Consider the following 19,050-nt stretch of genomic DNA (forward strand, 5'->3'; position numbering starts at 1 on the left):
ACCGGCGTCTTCCGAGGAGCTGAACTCACCTGGAGTCAGAGCACCCCGGGGGGCCAGGTTTGTTCTTTTCTGCCACCCACTGGCCTGGGCAGCTCCAAGGCCCGTGCCAGAGGTTAGATGACTACATCTATCAGACAGAAAACATCAGCATGACTTCACTCAGAGACGGCAGCAGGCTGGACCCCGTGATGCAGTAAGGCACTTCTCTGATCTCAGGGGGAGGGAGGCTCCTTATCATGCCAGCAGCGTGGGGAAGAGCTCTCCCTTGTCCCCCCCCTCCTCTTCCAGCCTCCGTGGACAAGGAGAAAAGGACACATATCCCCCCACCCCACCCCCTCCGCTTTTTTTTTTTTGATGATGATAAATTAGGGAAAACAGTCAAAGGCAAGTGGTTTTTTACAGACAATGGCATCCTCCTAGACCACAGAGAAGCGGTGTCTGCACCCACACCAGCCTCCTTGCCGACTTCTGTGGTGGCTGGAATGAGATTTTTGTGACCCACTTTGTGCTTGAGGATTGCATTCACGCAAGCCACACCGACTGGGTGACTGGGTAGGCGCTCCGACTGTGGGCACAGGAAAACACGGAGGTGACGAAGCTTGGGACTTGCAAATGTCTCAGCCTCAGATGGCTACAGCAGTCCCGTAAGTGGATACAAAGGGGAGACAATAGGGCAGGGTGGAGACTGCAGTAAAACGAGAAGGAGGCAAACATGATTCAGTTCTGCCCAGGACTGCCAGTCTTCTGATTTTCTCCAAGTGAATCACTAAGCCCAGAAATTTAAATAAAATATCTCACTTTTTAGAATGTTGACAATGATTTCAGTTAAATACAATTTTGTGCACACATGAAACGAAGCTCACTGGCCACATCAGCCTACAGCTCTGCTCTCCAGCCTGCAGCCTTTGTACCAGAGTTTATTATTATTTTTAAAAAAAGTAGACAAACAAGAGAGTTTGCATATATTAACTCAGTTTAATCATATCAATTCTTAAACAAACAAACAAACAAAAAAAATTTCCTCCAAGAGACAATAGTTCACAGTAACTGCAAAGCTTACTGACATTTCTTTTTTAAAAAATACTGGTCATGCTCAGCATTCAAAGAAGATATGGTAGAATAACTGTAAAAACGTTTACCAGGGACATCAGCCGTCGACTTTAAAAATTACAAATACAGAAGCATGTTGGTATCAAGACACAAGTAGTTTTGACACGGTCTGTTCATTTGATGAGTTTCTGGGAGTTTTTTGGAAAACTGGTCCTCTAGGCTCGGATAAAGTGCTGACTCTAAACTAAACATGGTTTCCAAACTTGTAGAAAAGGAACTCGCAAGCTACACAGACAAAGAAAAGCCCTCTGGGACAAGCTCTCCACCACCAGCGGAATGCCAGCAGGTGCACCATGACTCCTGGAAGACGAGAAGCCACACGGGCACACACACACACACACACACACACACACAGCCTGAAGTCTTGGCCCCTCCCAATCCCCCACCCCCCCCCCCCCCAGGCCAGGCAAAGGGAGCGTGCGTTCACCCTACACGTTAATGACAAACTCCGGGTTAGTATAGGAGAAGCCAGCAAATTCATTTTGGTCCAAGTTCATGATGAAGAGCTTGTCCGTGGGCGTGAGCTCCACAGGCTGCCTGGTGAACTCTTTGTCGAAGTTGGAGGTGTCCCGCGCGTCCCTCTGCCAAACGGAAAGCAGACGCATTAACACAGCACAGGGGGAGGAAGGACACAGAGCCGGAACGCGCCCGTCACCCAGGGAGTCGGGGACGCGGGTGGGCGGAGTCAGAGAGAGCAGCACGTGCGGCCCACCCCACCCCACCCTTCAGGTCACCTCCTGTGTGGGCAACTTGCTAGACATTTTCTACGAAAGAAAGGAAGATTAAAAAAAGAGAGACAGTGAATTTCTTTAAGGAGTGTTCTACAGTGGGGTAACGTGTTCTGTTTTCTTCGGCTCGGAGAAGAACTGGGTTTGGAAACGACTTCTCGCCCTGTATAAGGTTACAGAGTTGGTTAGCACTGGGTCGAGTGTCGCACAGAAAACGACCCAAAAGCGATCCTCCCCCTGGCTAAGATGACCCTTTCCTTAAGAAGGACAACAGCTGTACAACCACTCAGCTCCCCCGAAAAGGTCAGAGTGGATTGTGGGGAAATGGGATTTCTGCTTAATGGAGGGAGCTGGCCCCTGTCCACCCTACATACATTCCCTGGTGCAATCCACCCCCAGACTGCAGTGTGGGTCTTCATCTGCCAGAGGGTCTCTACGGGAGGATTATAGCTTGTACCTAGTCAACAAACTCTAAGAAACAAACCCAAAGCTCACAGGAAGGTCTTCGGGGCAACGGTGAAAACAAACAAGCTCAATGTTCCTAGTTAATCTGGCATTGGTGGGGGGAGGGGGCAGGGAGCAGGTCATTCATCCCAGCCCGGGCCGGTGTCCCCGGAGAACTAGTATGGGCTCAGAACCACCTCTTCCGTCCCTGTGATGTTCTCAGGTCTCTGTCAGTCTCTCCTCTTCCTCTCCTCACTACCCACCTGGGGGCTGGGAGAGCTGGAGTCCTCACCCCCACCCCATGGTTCCTCACGAGGAAACCGAGGCACAGGAAGGAAGGGTCAGGGACTTGCCTGCCCAAGATCACTCAGTGGGTGAGTGGTGTTTTTTTTCCACCTGACCACATCGTTCCTAATTAGGTCTCATCTCAACCCCACTGATTAAAGGACAGGCTCGATGGCTGGGTTATTATGGGACAAGAACGTATAGCCCTTGCTGGTCCTGGGCAGGTCGCCTGACTCAGGCCAGCGCCCCGTGTCAGACTCGAAAGAGGGAGGGTCAGTGAGGACCGGCTGACTTGCTAACGTTGGCCAACCACCCGCCATCCGGGTGTTAGGTTTGGCCTCCAGTGGGCACTGACTGATGAGGATTTCTCATTACTGGGCTCATTCCCCTTGGCAAACCACCTTCTCACAGAAGTGCCTTCTTTTTGGCCACTCTGTGGAGATGGGTGGAATGTCCCTATGGAGTCCCCTCCCCCCTACTTCTTCTTGCTGTGTGCGTGTGGGGGTGGGGGTGAGTGGGACAGCAGGATATACTTCAGTCAGTGCAGCCAGAGGGCAGCAGGCTGAGGATGGCTGTGGGGTTGTCTTCTGGATGGGGGCCATCTCCTGCCACGCCCCTCCCACTCCTGTCCTGTCCATCTCCTGCCATGACCCTCCCACTCCTGTGTCCTGTCCATCTCCTGCCACGCCCCTCCTACTCCTCTGTCCTGTCCATCTCCTGCCACACCCCTCCTACTCTGTCCTGTCCATCTCCTGCCACGCCCCTCCCACTCCTCTGTCCTATCCATCTCCTGCCATGCCCCTCCTACTCCTGTGTCCTGTCCATCTCCTGCCACGCCCCTCCCACTCCTCTGTCCTGTCCATCTCCTGCCACGCCCCTCCCACTCTGCTATGTCCTGTCCATCTCCTGCCACGCCCCACCCACTCCTCTGTCCTGTCCGTCTCCTGCCACGCCCCTCCCACTCTGCTGTGTCCTGTCCATCTCCTGCCATGCCCCTCCCACTCCTGTCCTGTCCATCTCCTGTCACGCCCCTCCCACTCTGCTGTGTCTTGTCCATCTCCTGCCACGCCCCTCCCACTCCTCTGTCCTGTCCATCTCCTGCCACGCCCCTCTCAGCCGCTGTGTCCTGTCCATCTCCTGCCACGCCCCACCCATTCCTCTGTCCTGTCCATCTCCTGCCACGCCCCTCCCACTCCTGTGTCCTGTCCATCTCCTGCACGCCCCTCCCACTCTGCTGTGTCCTGTCCTGCCTGCTGTCTTGTCCTGGGCCGGCTCAGGCACATGTGTTACTTCTTGTGTTCAGAGAAGAACTGGAATGCCACCTTCTCCTTTATCATCGTTGCTGCGTGCCTCTCTGGACGCCTCCAGTCATCATTTGCATCGTTTGAATGCTCGGCACGGACCTCGCCGCTGTCAGAAACAGACTCAGGCGTGGCCTCTCTCCAGGAGGGCCGGGTCCTTGTCTGTGTCTTCACTCCGGTGTCTGCAGCGCCAGGAACGGGGTTGGGCGCACAGTGTAGGCTGGCCACAAGCATTTGTTGAATGAACAAATCAGTGAGTGAAGAAGATTTAACCAAGGAGGAGCCTCTTCACTTTTCCCTACTCAGAGCTGCTCCTGAGCCAGAGACCTCACCTCATGGCAAAACCACGGTGACTATTGCCAGGGACCCAAGGGTCTCTCGCACATGGGCCACTGTCTGCTTTGAGCCCGAGTATGGACTGAACCCCATGAGGCCGGTGCGAGGTCCCGCAGTTCGATGGATAGGCGTGGTGGGTCCCAGCGTGCCTGGAGCCTCCTGCGGTCTCCCTGGTAACACGGACCCGTGCCCTCTCCTGCCTCCGGGCCTCTGGTAGACACTCCTTTCCCGCCGGCCCCAATGTGAAAGCCCTCCCCCATCACTTGTGCTGGTGATGACTTACACTCCAAACAGCCACAGGGTCCAAACAGGACTTGCCATTATGGAGTGTGTCCTGGGGAAGACCCCCGCAGCCTATATACCCCCGCATTTTACCCTGGATAGCAGGAGAGCATGGGCCACTCTTGTTAGGACAATTCCTTTCGAGCTGATAGTACCTGAAGCCTCGTGGGAATAGTCTCGCTCATCCCCAGGAGGGTTCGTGCCACTGGCCTAGCTGTCCCGAGAAGGTCACTGAGATCATGGTCCTGTCCTCTCTGAGAGGAGGAAAGATTACTAAGAAGACTGAGAAGTGAGAAGAGGGCCTCGGATCCTGGTGGACAATCAGCCATGGCTAACGTGGACTATGTTTAAGTTTCTTTGGATTGTCTTACTTCGTTTTCTTTTTTTATTATTATTATTCTCCCCTAATTTTAGTTCTTTTTGGAAAATCTCAGACTATTCTAGAAGCACCAGGCCAGGTCAAGCCAGGGGACAGTGTGCCAGAAGGACAGTGTCTCCCTGAGGGCCAGAAAGGGGTTCTGAATGGTGTCTCCCCCACCCCAACAAGAGGTGAGACTCGGCACTCAGAACTGGGCGGTAAAGCCAGGCCCCTGCCCCCACCCGGGGTGTCCGTCTCTGCTCAGGTCTTGACAATGCTGTTCTGTTTAAGCGTGGAGATAGCGCCTTCGGCCTTGTGGAAGGAAACCCAGCCCAGCTACCATCCGGCCTCTCCTTCCCCGCCCGTCACACTGCAGGACGGTCCCAGAAACCTGGGTTGGGAAGAGGCTGCTGCACCTTCTGCTTCAGCTCACACTGTGGTGTACAGAGAACGCAGGACCCCGAGGACTTCTGAGGACGTTTTCTCTTCTCATGAAGACTTCCCTGGCTAGCCCGGAGACTGCTGATCTTGAGGTCACATCTTGCTTTTGGCGGCCTGTTCAATGACTGCCCTCCGGACGGCACCTCCCCGGCTCCCGCTGCATGCCCAGCACGGGCCCGGCACCCCGTCCACGCTCGGGGAACGGTGGCTGCGTGAGCGACGGAGGGCGGGATGCACGCATGACAGCGGAAACAAATAAATTAAAACCGCTCTTCCTGGGTGAACCTGCGGTACCCCCAGAGGTGGCCTCGGTGGGAAGCTCTGCGTCTCGGCCTCCTCTGCACCCGACGTGCTGATAGAAGAGGAAATGGCAGGAAGTCTGACTAATGACTCCTCACGAGAAGGCTCCCCTGCCCAACCTCAGTGAGGTGTGTTAGGAAAGAGAGACTTTGGCTTGAGTTCCTATTTCTGCAAACTATCAAACTTTTGGAAAATAATGAGAACAATTTGGAAAATGCAGAGCACAGTGTATACATATAGGATATTCTTCCTATCTATTTATCATCTGTCCATCCATCCATCCATCCATCCACCCATCCACCTACCTACCTACCTACCTACCTACCTACCTACCTACCTAGCTCTATTGGTCTCTAACGTTGCCTCAGATGGTCTGTCAATGCTCAGTGTTTCCCTATGGTCTTTACCTCCCCAAGCGCACATCCAAAGAGAGGCCCGGTCGCCCAACAGCTGGACCAGGGACCTCGACTGACTTGCCTGTTGGTGGGCACGGCTTGGAGATGCCAGTTACAAAGCAGCAAGGGTCCTGCGCCCAGCGCCTGGCAACCTGGGTCTGCATCCCAGCCGGCCGGCTGACCTTGGGCAAGTCACCTCCTCTCTCCAGATGCCAGTCTCCCCAGCAGGGGAGGGGGCTGGGCCCCAGTCCCCTCCTTTCCTCACCTCCTCGGCTTGTTACCTGGGACTTCACGTTTGCTTTGCCCAGGGTCTAGCCGGCCACCACAAGGACCGTGGCAGGGATGGCCCCGACTCTGCCGTGAGAAGAAGTGGGAGGAGCAGAAGTGGGGGTGGGGGGTGGGGGGCGAGGGACAGCAGCGGATCCAAGTCACGTGAGAAGTGGGAGGGGCAGAAACGGGGGTGCGGGGGTGGGGGGCGAGGGACAGCAGCGGATCCAAGTCACGTGAGAAGTGGGAGGGGCAGAAACGGGGGTGGGGGTGGGGGGGTGAGGGACAGCGGATCCAAGTCACGTGAGAAGTGGGAGGGGCAGAAACGGGGTGGGGGTGGGGGGGTGAGGGACAGCGGATCCAAGTCACGTGAGAAGTGGGAGGGGCAGAAACGGGGTGGGGGTGGGGGGGTCAGGGACAGCAGCGGATCCAAGTCACGGTGTTTTCAAGATGAGAGGTCTGACTTTAAGGACATTTGTCAGATTTTTCAAGTTTCCCTGATGGTCTCTTAGAAGCCCCGGAACTTCCGGAAATCACTCAACTGGTGATAAGAATTCTCCTGAGGCCTGAGCGTAGCAGGAGGCTGGGGGGGGGGGGGGGGAACCACTCGCTGCTTAGACAGAAATGGGATTTCTTTCACTCAAGGGCTTTCCCCGAGCTGCTGGGGCTCATAAAGTGGGTTACTAGAAAGAAGATTCCATCCACGCTGGGAGGAGGAGTGAGTTTCACAAGAAAGCCAGGAGCCCCGGCCCTGCTCCTAGCTGGCCCCCTGAGTGTGGGCTGTGGACCCTGATATCACTGGACACCTCTGGTCAGCTCCCCCTCCCCCCACCCCAGGATGGTCCACAGCCTCAGCCTCCTTGCCTGGCTGCGCACTGGGGCTCAGAGCAAGCCCTGGCTTGAGTCATTTCTGTCCCCAAACCTGGGGAGCCCCACTATATAACTTTGTAGCTTGGGGTCACATTTTCCAAAGAGAGCCACTCTCCCTTGACAATGCCTTCCTCCTTCTGTTTTTCATGTCTCTCGAGGCTAGAAGAAAAACAGCACGTCACCCCCCACCCCCACCCCCCGCCAGAGACAAACAAACATGTCCACAAACACCCTGCGAAACAACACTGGGGACAAGAACACCGCGCTGGGGAGAACCAGTGTTTTCTCAGAGCACTTAATTAACGTCCCGAAGCCAACAGCCAGCCCAGCCCACTCCCCTCTGCCTGGGGGGGGGGGGGGGGGTCCGCCAGGCTCCAAAGCAGTCTTTTGTAAATCAAAGTCGGTCACTGCGGTTAGTCACATGGGGGCACATATTTCAAAGCATGTGTGACAAAGTAATTTTTTTTTTTCATTTGAACAACAGAAACAAAAACCCAAAGCAAATCAAGTTTGAAATGTAATGTAACATTATTGTCCTGGGGGGGGGGACCTCGCTAGAGTGACCATGTCTTTTCAGGACGTGGTGCCAAATGCCCTTTCCAGTCGTTTGGGGATGAGGGTGACCAGGGACACGTGGGATCAGAAATCACAGCCTTGACGTAGCATCCGAGCTGGTTGCCTGTCCTCTTGAGGTGCTTTAATAGATCCAAACTGTCTAAAGACACGGGGCTGGCATTTTATAAGGGTTTAGATACAAAATCTCCTTCACTTTTGAGTTAAAAAAAAAAAAAAAAGAAATACAATTTTATTTTTAGCACGCTCTTTTCAGGGCTCACGGTGCCTCCACGCCAGGCGGGAGAGAGGGATTCCCTCTAAGTCAAAGCAACCATCAACTTGGGTAACCAGACAAGCACCGGGTCCAGAAGCAGCCAGCATACGGCTGGCGTCTGATCTTCCACTCACTGGGTTAGGAAGCATCGAGATTAGACGGTTGGAGTTGGAGAATGAATAAAAATGGCCGTGCAGGGAAAAAAAAAAGAAAAGAAAAGAAAAAGGAAAAGGAAGCAGGCGTTTTCTTGATGTAGCTGGCATGCGGACGAAATAAATCGCGAGAGGGCTTTGATCACGTGCTCATTATGCAGGGGCCCTTTGGACTGGCCATCTGCATAACCCCATCTCACAGAGATGCTCCTTCCCAACGACCTGGGGACATCTGGGCGCCGAAACGTACATGGTCACTCTAGTCTGTCTCATCAGCAAAATAAACATGGAGGCGACGTGGCGATGGAAAACACAAACAAACAGAAAGGTGTCACCATAATTAGCCGTGGAGCCTGGAACCGACAGAAATGAAGGACGGAGACCAGCACAGCACTTAGCTCTTGACTTCGGGTTTTAAAAACTCAGAGTTAACAAAGGAAAATCCTTCGAATTCTGACTGGTCAATATTCCTGATGACTTCTTGGTCGGGAGGTGTTAGGACCGGCGGATGGCGGGTGAAAAACCGGTCGAAGTTTTCAGCGTTTCGCCCACACTACGAGAAGGGGGAGAAAAGAACGTGGTCGTGGGTGGAAACAAAAACAGAACAGGACCAAACCCAACCGGGCAGGGGGGCTCTCCAATCCCTTCCCTTCCACCGTCTCACAGAGGTGGTTCCGGTGACCAGAAATGAGAGCCGCATAAAATGCCAACTTCTCATGACCTTCGGGGGACATGAATGACCTTGGGCTCCTGACCTTCAGTTTCTGTAGCTCCTGAGCTGCCCCCCGGGGGTGTCCTTCTGGGCAGTCAGGAGCTGGATGGCAGAAGCATGAGATGGTGGGGCGAGCGGCATGTGTCACATTCCCCGCCCCCTCCCCTGCCAGGAGTCAGCCAAGCTCTCCCGTGTTCAAAGAAATGGAATTAAGGTTCCGGAGATGTTTCATGAGGCAAAAGATGCAAAGGAAGGACCCCGCTTATACGTCACCTGGGGGGTGGGGGGTGGGTGTCTTAACTTTGAGCAGCAGGTCCCTCAGAGCGCTGTCCCCGGCTCTCAATCAGGGACCGCGGACACATTCTGGCTCAGCAGAGACAGGAGGTGACAGGCTCGAGTTACTAGAGAGAGATCCTGAGATCTGGGTTTGGTGCCTCCGATGCCCGAGCGCCCACGGGGCCCCGTGAGCTGGATGCGTTATTGGCCTTTCCTGATAAGGCGCCAGGCGGTGAGCAGCCACCCCTCTCTCTGGAGGGGAAGGGACGGGCAAGGGAGGGGATGTCAGGGCTTGGGGAGGCGCTCGGGCTCTGGAGAGGAAGCCACCGCCCCTTCTCACCCCTCCTGCGGTCCTTCCATGTGCAAAGGTCCCGGTCTGAGGCAGAGTTCTGACACACGTGTGTGAGCATGGGTGGACACGTGCACACTCGTGCATGAGCGCACACGCCAGACACACGCTACTCGTGCATGAGCGCACACGCCAGGCACACGCTACTCGTGCATGAGTGCACACACAGGGCACACGCTACTCGTGCATGAGCGCACACACAGGGCACACGCTACCTCCCACCTAATGAGAAGGGACGCGGCACTTTCTGAAGTACTTGGTTGTTCAGCAGCAGAGCCCATGGGCACTCCATGACACAGTTCCGTTCCCATGACAGCGACGCCACCCAAATTTGGGTGTAAGTCGAAACACGCCCTAGCGCCTACGTCACTCACCTGTCCTCACACAGCTGTCACATCATCATCCAGAACGTAAAATAAGCAACACAACTAAGCCACAGAAAAAGAGAAAGGGCGCGGGAAATATACCGGACCGCGTGTTCTTCTGCCGCGCGCAACCAAACGAGTCCGCCCACGCCGTCCATAAGTGAGACCCGAACGGCGTAAGCCGGAACACTCACGCCTCAACTTCTTTTTTGAAGCTTTTATGGGAGTGAGCGCCATAAACTCAAAACGCCGTATGTGGAGACTGTGGTGGCCTGAGGACGCCCCTGTACGGCAGGCAGACACGGTGTCTGCAGGCGGCAGCCACAACCTAGTAACACAGCAGTGGAGACGGTGGTGGCCTGAGGACCCCCTGTACGGCAGACACGGTGTCTGCAGGCGGCAGCCACAACCTAGTAACACAGCAGTGGAGACTGTGGTGGCCTGAGGACCCCCCTGTACGGCAGGCAGACACGGTGTCTGCAGGCGGCAGCCACAACCTAGTAACACAGCAGTGGAGACGGTGGTGGCCTGAGGACCCCCTGTACGGCAGACACGGTGTCTGCAGGCGGCAGCCACAACCCAATAACACAGCAGTGGTTGTTGGAGCGATGGCAGCTGACACTCACTAGCCCTCTGCTAGGGGACCCAGACCCTAGAATTCTCCGGAGGAGCATTATCTCATTGAAGCCCCCCCCCCCAGTGACCCCAGGCGGTGGGTTGTATTATCACCGTATGGAACAGATGAGGAAACAGGACAGGAAGGTGACCAGGTCTGTTGGAGGGTCACACGGCTGATAAACGGCGGAGCTGCAATGCGGGGTCAGGTCTGCCCGGCGTCAGAGTCCGAGTTTCCGGGGCCAGTTTACAAGACTGGCTGACCCAAGGCCGGTAAGTTACTGAATAACGGGGTGAGGTGGGGTGGGGCGGGACCGGGAGGGGGGAGGAGCCAAGGGTCGGCACGACGAGGGCTCTGGTGTGAACGGGACGAAGAAAGCAGGTAACTCAGGGAGCTGAACGGTGTCCGTCTCGGCTACCGCGACTTGGAGGGACCGGTGAGATTCTAGGAGGCGACCCGAAGGGGTGAGAAGCAGAGGTTCTGGGAACCTTCCCCTCAGGAAAGGGGTCTTGAACAGAAAATAAAATTGTTTTTAAATACAGAGCGCACAGGGTGCACAAGAGATAATAATAATAATAATAATAATAATAATAATAATAATAACAGGAATAAAACCCCTGCGCAGTTTCCAGGCAACGGGCAGCTGACAACGGCCAGGTGTTCTACCTACATTACCTTCTAATTCGCACAACCGCCCGGCCAGGCAGGCATTTTGGTTCCCATTGGCCCATGAGAAAACTTCCCCTAAAACTAAGTGGTAAGAGCAGAGCCAGGAGAGATCACATCAGATAAACTGGGGATGGAGAGGAATCCCCCCCAGAAGGGAAGTCAGCAGGGCAAGCCCCCCTCTCTCTCTCAAGCCCCCCCCCCCCGGTCGTGGAGGGCAGAGGTTCTGGGGGGGTGTGCAGGGGACTAGCTTGCAGACAGCGGTGGCCTCCCACTCCGTCCGGGTTCCGGGGGAAGGAAGCTCATGCGGTCACAGCCGGCAGACCACGGGTTTGATCCGCGCCCCCCCGGCTGTGCAACCAGCTCTTAACTCTGGGCTCGGTCTTGAATGCCTCTTTAGTGAACCAGCCCGATTTTCACTCCCCTCATAACGCAGGAGACTAGGACAGCGCCCGGTGCCCGGCCCGGGCTTGGCACGTCCCCCCTGTGAGTATCCTCTCGTCCTGGTCGTCTTGTTTCCTCCGCAGACCCCTCCCGACAGCCTGTGCTTCCTCTAACGGGGTGTTTTCTGGATAAGTTGTGAACACTGAGGAGACCGTCGGGCGTTGGTAAAAGGCTCATGTCAGACTTAAAAGAAATATACTTGAGCCCTGGCTGGTTGGCTCAATGGTAGGATGTTATTGGCCCGGAATGTGGAAGTCCCAGGTTCAATTCCCGATCAGGGCACACAGGAGAAGCACCCATCTGCTTCTCCACCCCTCCCCCTCTCCTTCCTCTCTGTCTCTCTCTTCCCCTCCTGCAGCCAAGGCTCCACTGGAGCAAAATTGGCCCAGGCACTGAGGATGGCTCTACGGCCTCTGCCTCAGGCGCTAGAATAGCTCTGTTGCCAAGCAACAGAGCATCAGGCCCAGATGAGCAGAGCATTGCCGTGGTAGGGGCTTGCCACGTGGATCCTGTCTGGGTGCGTGTGGGAGTCTCCCCGCCTCTCAATGAATATGAGCAAACAAACAAATAAATGAAATAGATGAGCTAAACTGTTTCAGCTTTTTGATCTCTTGGCTTCTGGTCTCAGAAAATGAGAAGTGGCCCCCACCCCCAATCCCACGATCAGGACTTGGAGTCTAACAGACGGTCTGTCGGCCGGCAAGGGGGGAAATGCTCACAAGAGGACGGAACTTTGGGGTCAGTGATGTGTGGTCAGGACTGTCCAGACACTTTCTTTATTCATTTTCTCAGCCTAGAAATATTTACTGAGTATCTGCTGTGTGCCGATCATAAATTTCACAGACCCACGCCCGTGGAAACTCTGTCCTACTGGGGGAAAAGGCCACGCACACACAAATAAAAATATAACTGGGAGTGGAAATACCTATCTTAATGGAAGGAGGTTGGTGATATTAAGAAAAATAAAGCCAGGTCAGAGACAAAGAGTGAAGAGAATGCCCATTTTGACGAGCAGTCAGCTCGGAGGAAATGCCCCGTGTAAAGTGAGGGTGGGGTCGTCTGAACGTCTGGAGGAAAAGCAGTCCCGGCAGAAGGAAGAGCCAGTGCAAAGGCCCTGAGGCAGGAACTCACACGCCACACTCACCACACAGCAACGAGGCCCCTGTGGCCAGAGCAGTGACCCAGGGAGAGAGGGGCCAGAGAGAACCCCCAGAGGCAGGCCACGGAACTCATGGCCCCGTGAGGACAGAGGATTTTCACGCCGCCGAGTGCTGCGGGGAACGCAACGGCTCTGGTGTCCGCAGGACCCTGGGAGCCGCGCCCAGAAGAGGCCAATGGGCCGGGCAAGGGCGGAAACAGCAAGGCCAGGGGGGGAAGCTGTTGCAATAATGCAGGTAAGAAATGAGGGAGGCTTGGAGGAAGGTGATGGAGGGGGCCATGCGAAGACACCCTCGGTTTGGGGATGCACTGGGCGTGGAAGTTCACGAGGTTTGCTGATGAGAGGAAGAGACCCCAACACTTCTGGCCTGAGCTACTTGGTGAGGGGCGCACACGTGGGATAGAGCAGCTTTATGGGGGAAACCGAGCGTCCGTTTCCATTACGGTCAAGTTTGGAAGTCCAGTGGAGATGGAGACACATTGAGTGGAACCCTTCACTGCTGCCAGGGGACCGTGGCGAAGCAGACGCTCTACTGACTGATGGCAGAGGCCCTCGGGAGGGCAGAGGGGGCTGCCACCATCCGCAGGAGGGAGACGGTGGCCAGCGTGGTGGGAAGGGGACCGTGGCGGAGTGGACGCTCTAGACTGATGGCAGAGGCCCTCGGGAGGGCAGAGGGGGCTGTAACCATCCACAGGAGGGAGACGGTGGCCAGCGTGGTGGGAAAGGGGCTGGGGCGGAGGGGCTGGAGACCCTTCGCAGGGACACAGGGGCGAGAGAGATAGAGAGAGAGAGAGAGACCTGCACGTGTTTCTCTCTTCAGCCTGGGTGCCGGGACCCAATCCAGCCAGTCCAGGAAGCCTGTGAGCTGAGACGCAGAGTCTTCAGGGGACATTTTTCTTTACAAACCATCCATTTCAAAGCAGCCATGCAGAACGGCTGCTGTGTTGCTGGGACCTCCCCAGGGGCTGCCACCGGAAAACAGCTCGGGGCGGCTGGGAGCCTCCCTCCATCACCCCCCCCCCCTCAGAAAACAATGGAATCTTTTCAGGGAGGAGGCGGGGAAAAGCTGCAAGGACAAGGGTCACGCAAGGGGACACGATACAAGGGGGAGCGTGACGTCCCTGCTAATCCTCAACTTACGGGGCTGCCAGATCACAGCCTCCCTCAGCGTTCCCATGATTTCCAAACAGCTGTCACCAGCTGTCAGCGTCAGGAGGGCTCCCTAAACGGAGGGAGCCGGCAGCCCTGGGGAGGCGCGGCCGGCAGGACCAGCTGTGTCCGCCCCGTGTCTGCCCCGCCCTCCGTCCTCGGGACAGCAGGCAGCTGGGTGGCCGGGATCTCAGGGCAAACGCGGTGGGGACCACACCTGCCTGGGCGGACTCCCCACCCTCACTCAGATACTCCAAGAACATCCAGCTTCCTTGTCATCAAGACGCACCACTAGGGGTCCTGGAACGAGGGCGGGGGCCACACCAGCCAGGTTCTTTAGATCGGGGGGGCCCCTCCTCCAGGGGGGAAGAGGGTATAGGAAGGACTGACTGACCTGTGGTTCCGGGGCGGCCCTGCATTCTGACCCTAGACAGCCTGCAGCATTGGTCTGTGAGCTGCTGCGTGGGAGCTGTGCTTCCTTCTTCTTCTCTCCTTTCTAATTTCTGTTTGTGTTAATAACAGCTGAGGCTCGCTGTCCAATGTGGGGTTGGCTCAGGCACCGCAGCCACAGGGTTCTGTCAAAGAGTCCACAACCTGGACATGTCACACTTCTCTGTTCTGCCCGGTGACGGCTCTCCACGGCCCAAAGCCCGCACTCCCGTGCGGCTGGCCAACAGGACCGCCTAGGAGTGAGCCCTGGCCCTCTGGGAACGAGCCCGGCTCAATGCTCCCAGCCCCCAGCCCAGCCACCCCCAACCCTAACACACCCCCCGCTGCAGTGAACTCCTGGTTGCTAGGGACACTCACGCGCTCTCTCCTCCAAGCCTGGGCACCCTGTCGGCTCCGCCAGGAACGTCGGCCTCCCGCCCCGCCCTCCCCTCCCCCGGGCACCCTCTCCGTCCCCAACAGCAGTCAGTCACTTCCTCCGGGAGGCTTTCCCTGGACCCTCCTCTACACTCCCGGGTTTATCCCATCTGGACCCAGGATGTCTGTTCATCAGAGAACTGTGAGAAGGGGGAAAATAATTTTTCTTTAAAAGCAACTATCAACCATTAGGGGGAAACAAGTTAAATAAATAACGACAGGCCTATTTGATGTATCACCAGGCAAAAAACGCTTTTAAACATTAAAAGAAGATGCAGAAGAATATTAAATGACATCGTGCCGTATAATGACTAACGGCGCACAGGCTCTGTTCCCATTCTATGAATTATGTACACAAACGCGGATGTGGTATCTGGGTGTATGTGACACGCGCTCAGAGACTGGGAGACTTCCAGATTGCTTCTCCTTGATCTTCTCTGCTTGATTGTGGTTTTAAAATTTAAATAACAATCAGTCATATTTTTTTTTTTGTAGTAAGAAAAAAAACTATGTTTTTTTCTTTTTCTGAAATGAGGAGAGGGGTGGCAGTCAGACAGACTCCCGCATGTGCCTGACTGGGATCCACCGGGCATGCCCTCCAGGGGGCGATGCTCTTCCCATCCAGGACATTGCTCTGTTGCATCCAGAGCCATTCTAGCGCCTGAGGCAGAGGCCATGGAGCCATCCTCAGCGCCCGGTCCAACTTTGCTCCAATGTAGCCTTGGCTGTGAGAGGGGAAGAGAGAGACAGAGAGGAAGGAGAGGGGAGGGATGGAGAAGCAGATGGGCGCTTCTCCTGTGTGCCCTGGCCGGGAATCGAACCCGAGACTTCCACATGCCGGGCCGATGCTCTACCTCTGAGCTAGCTGGCCAGGGCCAAGAAATAGAGCTATTTGAAATGAAGGAGTTATTGCCCTGGGAGAAAGAGGGCAAACAGAAAAAGAGGATGGGAATATTCGGCCAGATTGCTAAGGTCTGTCTGAGGCTGTTTAATGGGCCTCCTCTCAGTTGAAACCACTCCAGTCTCCCCAGCGGTTGCCCTTGTGTGCAGCTCGGGGGGATGGGGCGGTAGGCTGATGTTGAGGTCCGGGGCACCCTCTGCCCGGCCGCGTGCCGTGCGTCAGAAACGTCGTGACCCATGGGGGGCCCAGGCCTCGTGATCGCAGAGCTCATGGTCGAGCAGAGGGGGCAGACGCACGCACACAGGCCGTGGCGTGGTACCTGGGACAACTGCTGCCACTGAGCACAGCGGCATGGGACGGAAGGAGGGCCAGGGGGACTTCCCGGCGGTGACATCTGAGCTACGTGGGATGAGAAGGAAGGGGGCTGCCTCTTTGAAGGAGGAAGGAGAGAGCCCAGGGAAGTCACGGAGGTGGAAAGAGGGCACGGCTCACCAGCTTGAGCTCAAGGTCGCTGGCTCAAGCAAAGGGTCACTCGCTCTGCTGTGGCCCCCTGGTCAAGGCACATATGAGAAAGCAGTCAATGAACAACTAAGGAGACTAAGGAGCTGCAATGAAGAATTGATGCTTCTCATCTCTCTCCCTTCCTGCCTGTCTGTCCCTATAGATCTCTGTCCCTTTCTCTTCTCTCTCTCTCTGTCTCTGTTACACAAAAATAAAAATATAAAAGAAAACGCGAAGGCAATGTCTACGAGAAGAGGCCATCCTGAGGTTACTGCTGCCTCGATGTCAGAAATCCCAACAGCACGGTGGGGAGAAGAAGCCGGACTGCTCCGGGCAGAGGACAGAACAGCGGACCATCGAGGGGAGACGGCAGGAACCGGGCAGCTCTCTCAAAAGAGCGCAGGACCAGACAGGGCAGCGGCCCCCGTGGCCGGAAGGAGGGAGCGCATGTCGAGGGAAGGGACGCTGACACTGAGGCAGGTGGAGCATGCGTCAGGGTGGAGGAGGAAGAACCAGGAGAGAGTCAGAGTGGACACCTGCCGGTCTGGCCCGCCCGGCAGGCACTCCATCTTTCTCTAGCGATGCGTGCTTCCTTTTCTCCGAGCATCCACTTCTCCCCTCCCGAGACGTCCGGTCTGGGTCACAGGAGGACTAGTCCCTCGTCAGGTGGCCCCGGCCTGCCGGTCAGCCCACTCGCCCCCCCCACCCCACTATAGTGAGTGCTTTAGGGATGACACTCCCTGGCCCAGTGTCTCCCCGTGAGCTTGCGTTCCGGGCTGCTGAGAAATGGAGGGAGAGGGAGTTCTTATTTTGGCAGAAGTTGCCAGGATCATGGACGTCCGTCGGGAGCCGCTGGGTGCCTAGAAAGCCCGTGAGAATGAAGAACGAAGTCAGCACAGAGGCGGGCCACCCCAGGGGTCCAGAGACACGATGCCTTTCATCAGTGCTGAGACCCTGACTCCAGCCGTAACTGAGTATTTCCAGAGATTCTGTCGTTCTGCGATGCCAGCTTGAGTCAGGTTCCTATCTGCAACCAGAAGAGCCGTGGGTAACAGAGAGAGAGAAGCCGTGGGCACAGACCAGACAGAGGCCACGTGCAGAGGAGACGGGGGGGGGGGGGGCGCGGAGCAGGGCGGGCGGGGAAGTCCGACGTGGTGGGGGTCCTCCAGAGGGAAGGCGGTGGCCACGGAAGTCAGGGTGACTGTGCCAGTGCCACCCACCCCTGGGCGCCCGCGAGCCTTCGTTTCCCCTGTGACGCAGGAGTCGGGGAGACTGGACCTCTGACCAGGGAGACTGGACCTCTGACCAGGGGGACTGGACCTCTGACCAGGGAGACTGGACCTCTGACCAGGGAGACCGGACCTCTGACCAGGGGGGGCTCTCAGCAGAGACCAGGGAGACTGGACCTCTGACCAGGGAGACCTCTGACCAGGGAGACCGGACCTCTGACCAGGGAGACCTCTGACCAGGGGAGACTGGACCTCTGACCAGGGAGACTGGACCTCTGACCAGGGAGACTGGACCTCTGACCAGGGAGACTGGACCTCTGACCAGGGGAGACCTCTGACCAGGGAGACTGGACCTCTGACCAGGGGAGACCGGACCTCTGACCAGGGAGACTGGACCTCTGACCAGGGGAGACTGGACCTCTGACCAGGGAGACTGGACCTCTGACCAGGGAGACTGGACCTCTGACCAGGGGAGACTGGACCTCTGACCAGGGAGACCGGACCTCTGACCAGGGGAGACTGGACCTCTGACCAGGGGAGACCGGACCTCTGACCAGGGAGACCGGACCTCTGACCAGGGAGACCTCTGACCAGGGGAGACTGGACCTCTGACCAGGGAGACCTCTGACCAGGGAGACTGGACCTCTGACCAGGGAGACTGGACCTCTGACCAGGGGAGACTGGACCTCTGACCAGGGGAGACTGGACCTCTGACCAGGGAGACCGGACCTCTGACCAGGGGAGACTGGACCTCTGACCAGGGGAGCCTGCGTCTGTGGAGGCTCAGAGGGCGCAGGCTGCGGGCCCGTCCTCACTCAGCTGCTGAGCAGCACACACAGCTGCAGCTGGGATCCTGGGTGCGTCTGACCCGGTCCACACCCTCACTGTCTCCTGGGGTCCCTCTGCTCCTCTCCCCCCACGCTCTCCCCTGCTCGGCCCACCGAGCGGACACCGGGACAAGAACCACCACCCGGGCTGGGGCGGACGGCGGCAGACCCCACGGAGCCGACGTCGTAACTGTCCACTCAGCTGAGCCCCGTCACCCACGGAAGCATTTCCACTCAGGAGCGACCGAGAGCGGCTCGAACCCCATCTCTGCGCAGCCGAGGGCAGGAGCCGCGAGGAGAAACATCGCCGAGGCCCAGACGAGGGCGCTGGGGGTGAGGACACAGGGGTTGGAGTCACACCGGCCCTCCGACTTCCCCGGCGGTGTGACCGGGGGGCAAGCAAGCCGCCTCGCCTCGCTGAGACCGTTCCCCTCGGGGCACAGAGGAGAGACTCACAGCGTCTGTTCCGTGGGGGGGTCGCGAGGTCCGGGACACAGCGGGCTCTGCTCTCGAGCAGAATGGAGCCCCTTCAGGGAGCACAGGCCTGGTCCGTCTCCCCGTTCCTGGCGCTGCTCACACAGCCGGCGCCCACTCAGTAGAGCGTCTGTCCTCTTGCCCGGCCTCCCCGCACTCCCTGTGCAGGTCACGCAGGCCGCCCAGGAGCTAAGCTCCCCTCCTCCGGCGCCTTCCGAGTCTCCACGTCTACGACATGCTTCCGTGGCGACGGCTCGACACGCGTGCTGAGAGCTTCACGCTTCTCCCGGGCACGTGACCTCCCCGTCCACCGGCTCAATTCGAAAATTTTGACTTCAGCCTTGGCCAGTTGGCTCAGCGGTAGAGTGTCGGCCTGGCGTGCAGGGGACCCAGGTTCGATTCCCGGCCAGGGCACACAGG

At 57.0% G+C, this 19,050-nt stretch overlaps 1 protein-coding gene across 2 annotated transcripts in view; it reads right to left on the minus strand.

The window, feature by feature from the left end:
* Positions 1 to 1,508: 1,508 nt before the first annotated feature.
* The window catches only part of PRKCB (protein kinase C beta), a 331,943-nt gene continuing 314,401 nt past the window's right edge, over positions 1,509 to 19,050 (minus strand). Inside the window, exon 17 of one of the 2 annotated variants that reach the window (XM_066383413.1) lies at positions 1,509 to 1,691. In XM_066383413.1, coding sequence (XP_066239510.1) covers positions 1,539 to 1,691 — 153 coding nt within the window. In that variant the 3' untranslated portion in view covers positions 1,509 to 1,538. Of the gene's footprint in view, positions 1,692 to 7,085; positions 8,652 to 19,050 lie in introns of those variants that run through there. The other variant, XM_066383412.1, reaches the window with a different exon arrangement.

Source organism: Saccopteryx leptura, chromosome 4, assembly GCF_036850995.1.
Source record: "Saccopteryx leptura isolate mSacLep1 chromosome 4, mSacLep1_pri_phased_curated, whole genome shotgun sequence".
In the NCBI taxonomy this organism is placed as follows: Eukaryota; Metazoa; Chordata; class Mammalia; order Chiroptera; family Emballonuridae; genus Saccopteryx; species Saccopteryx leptura.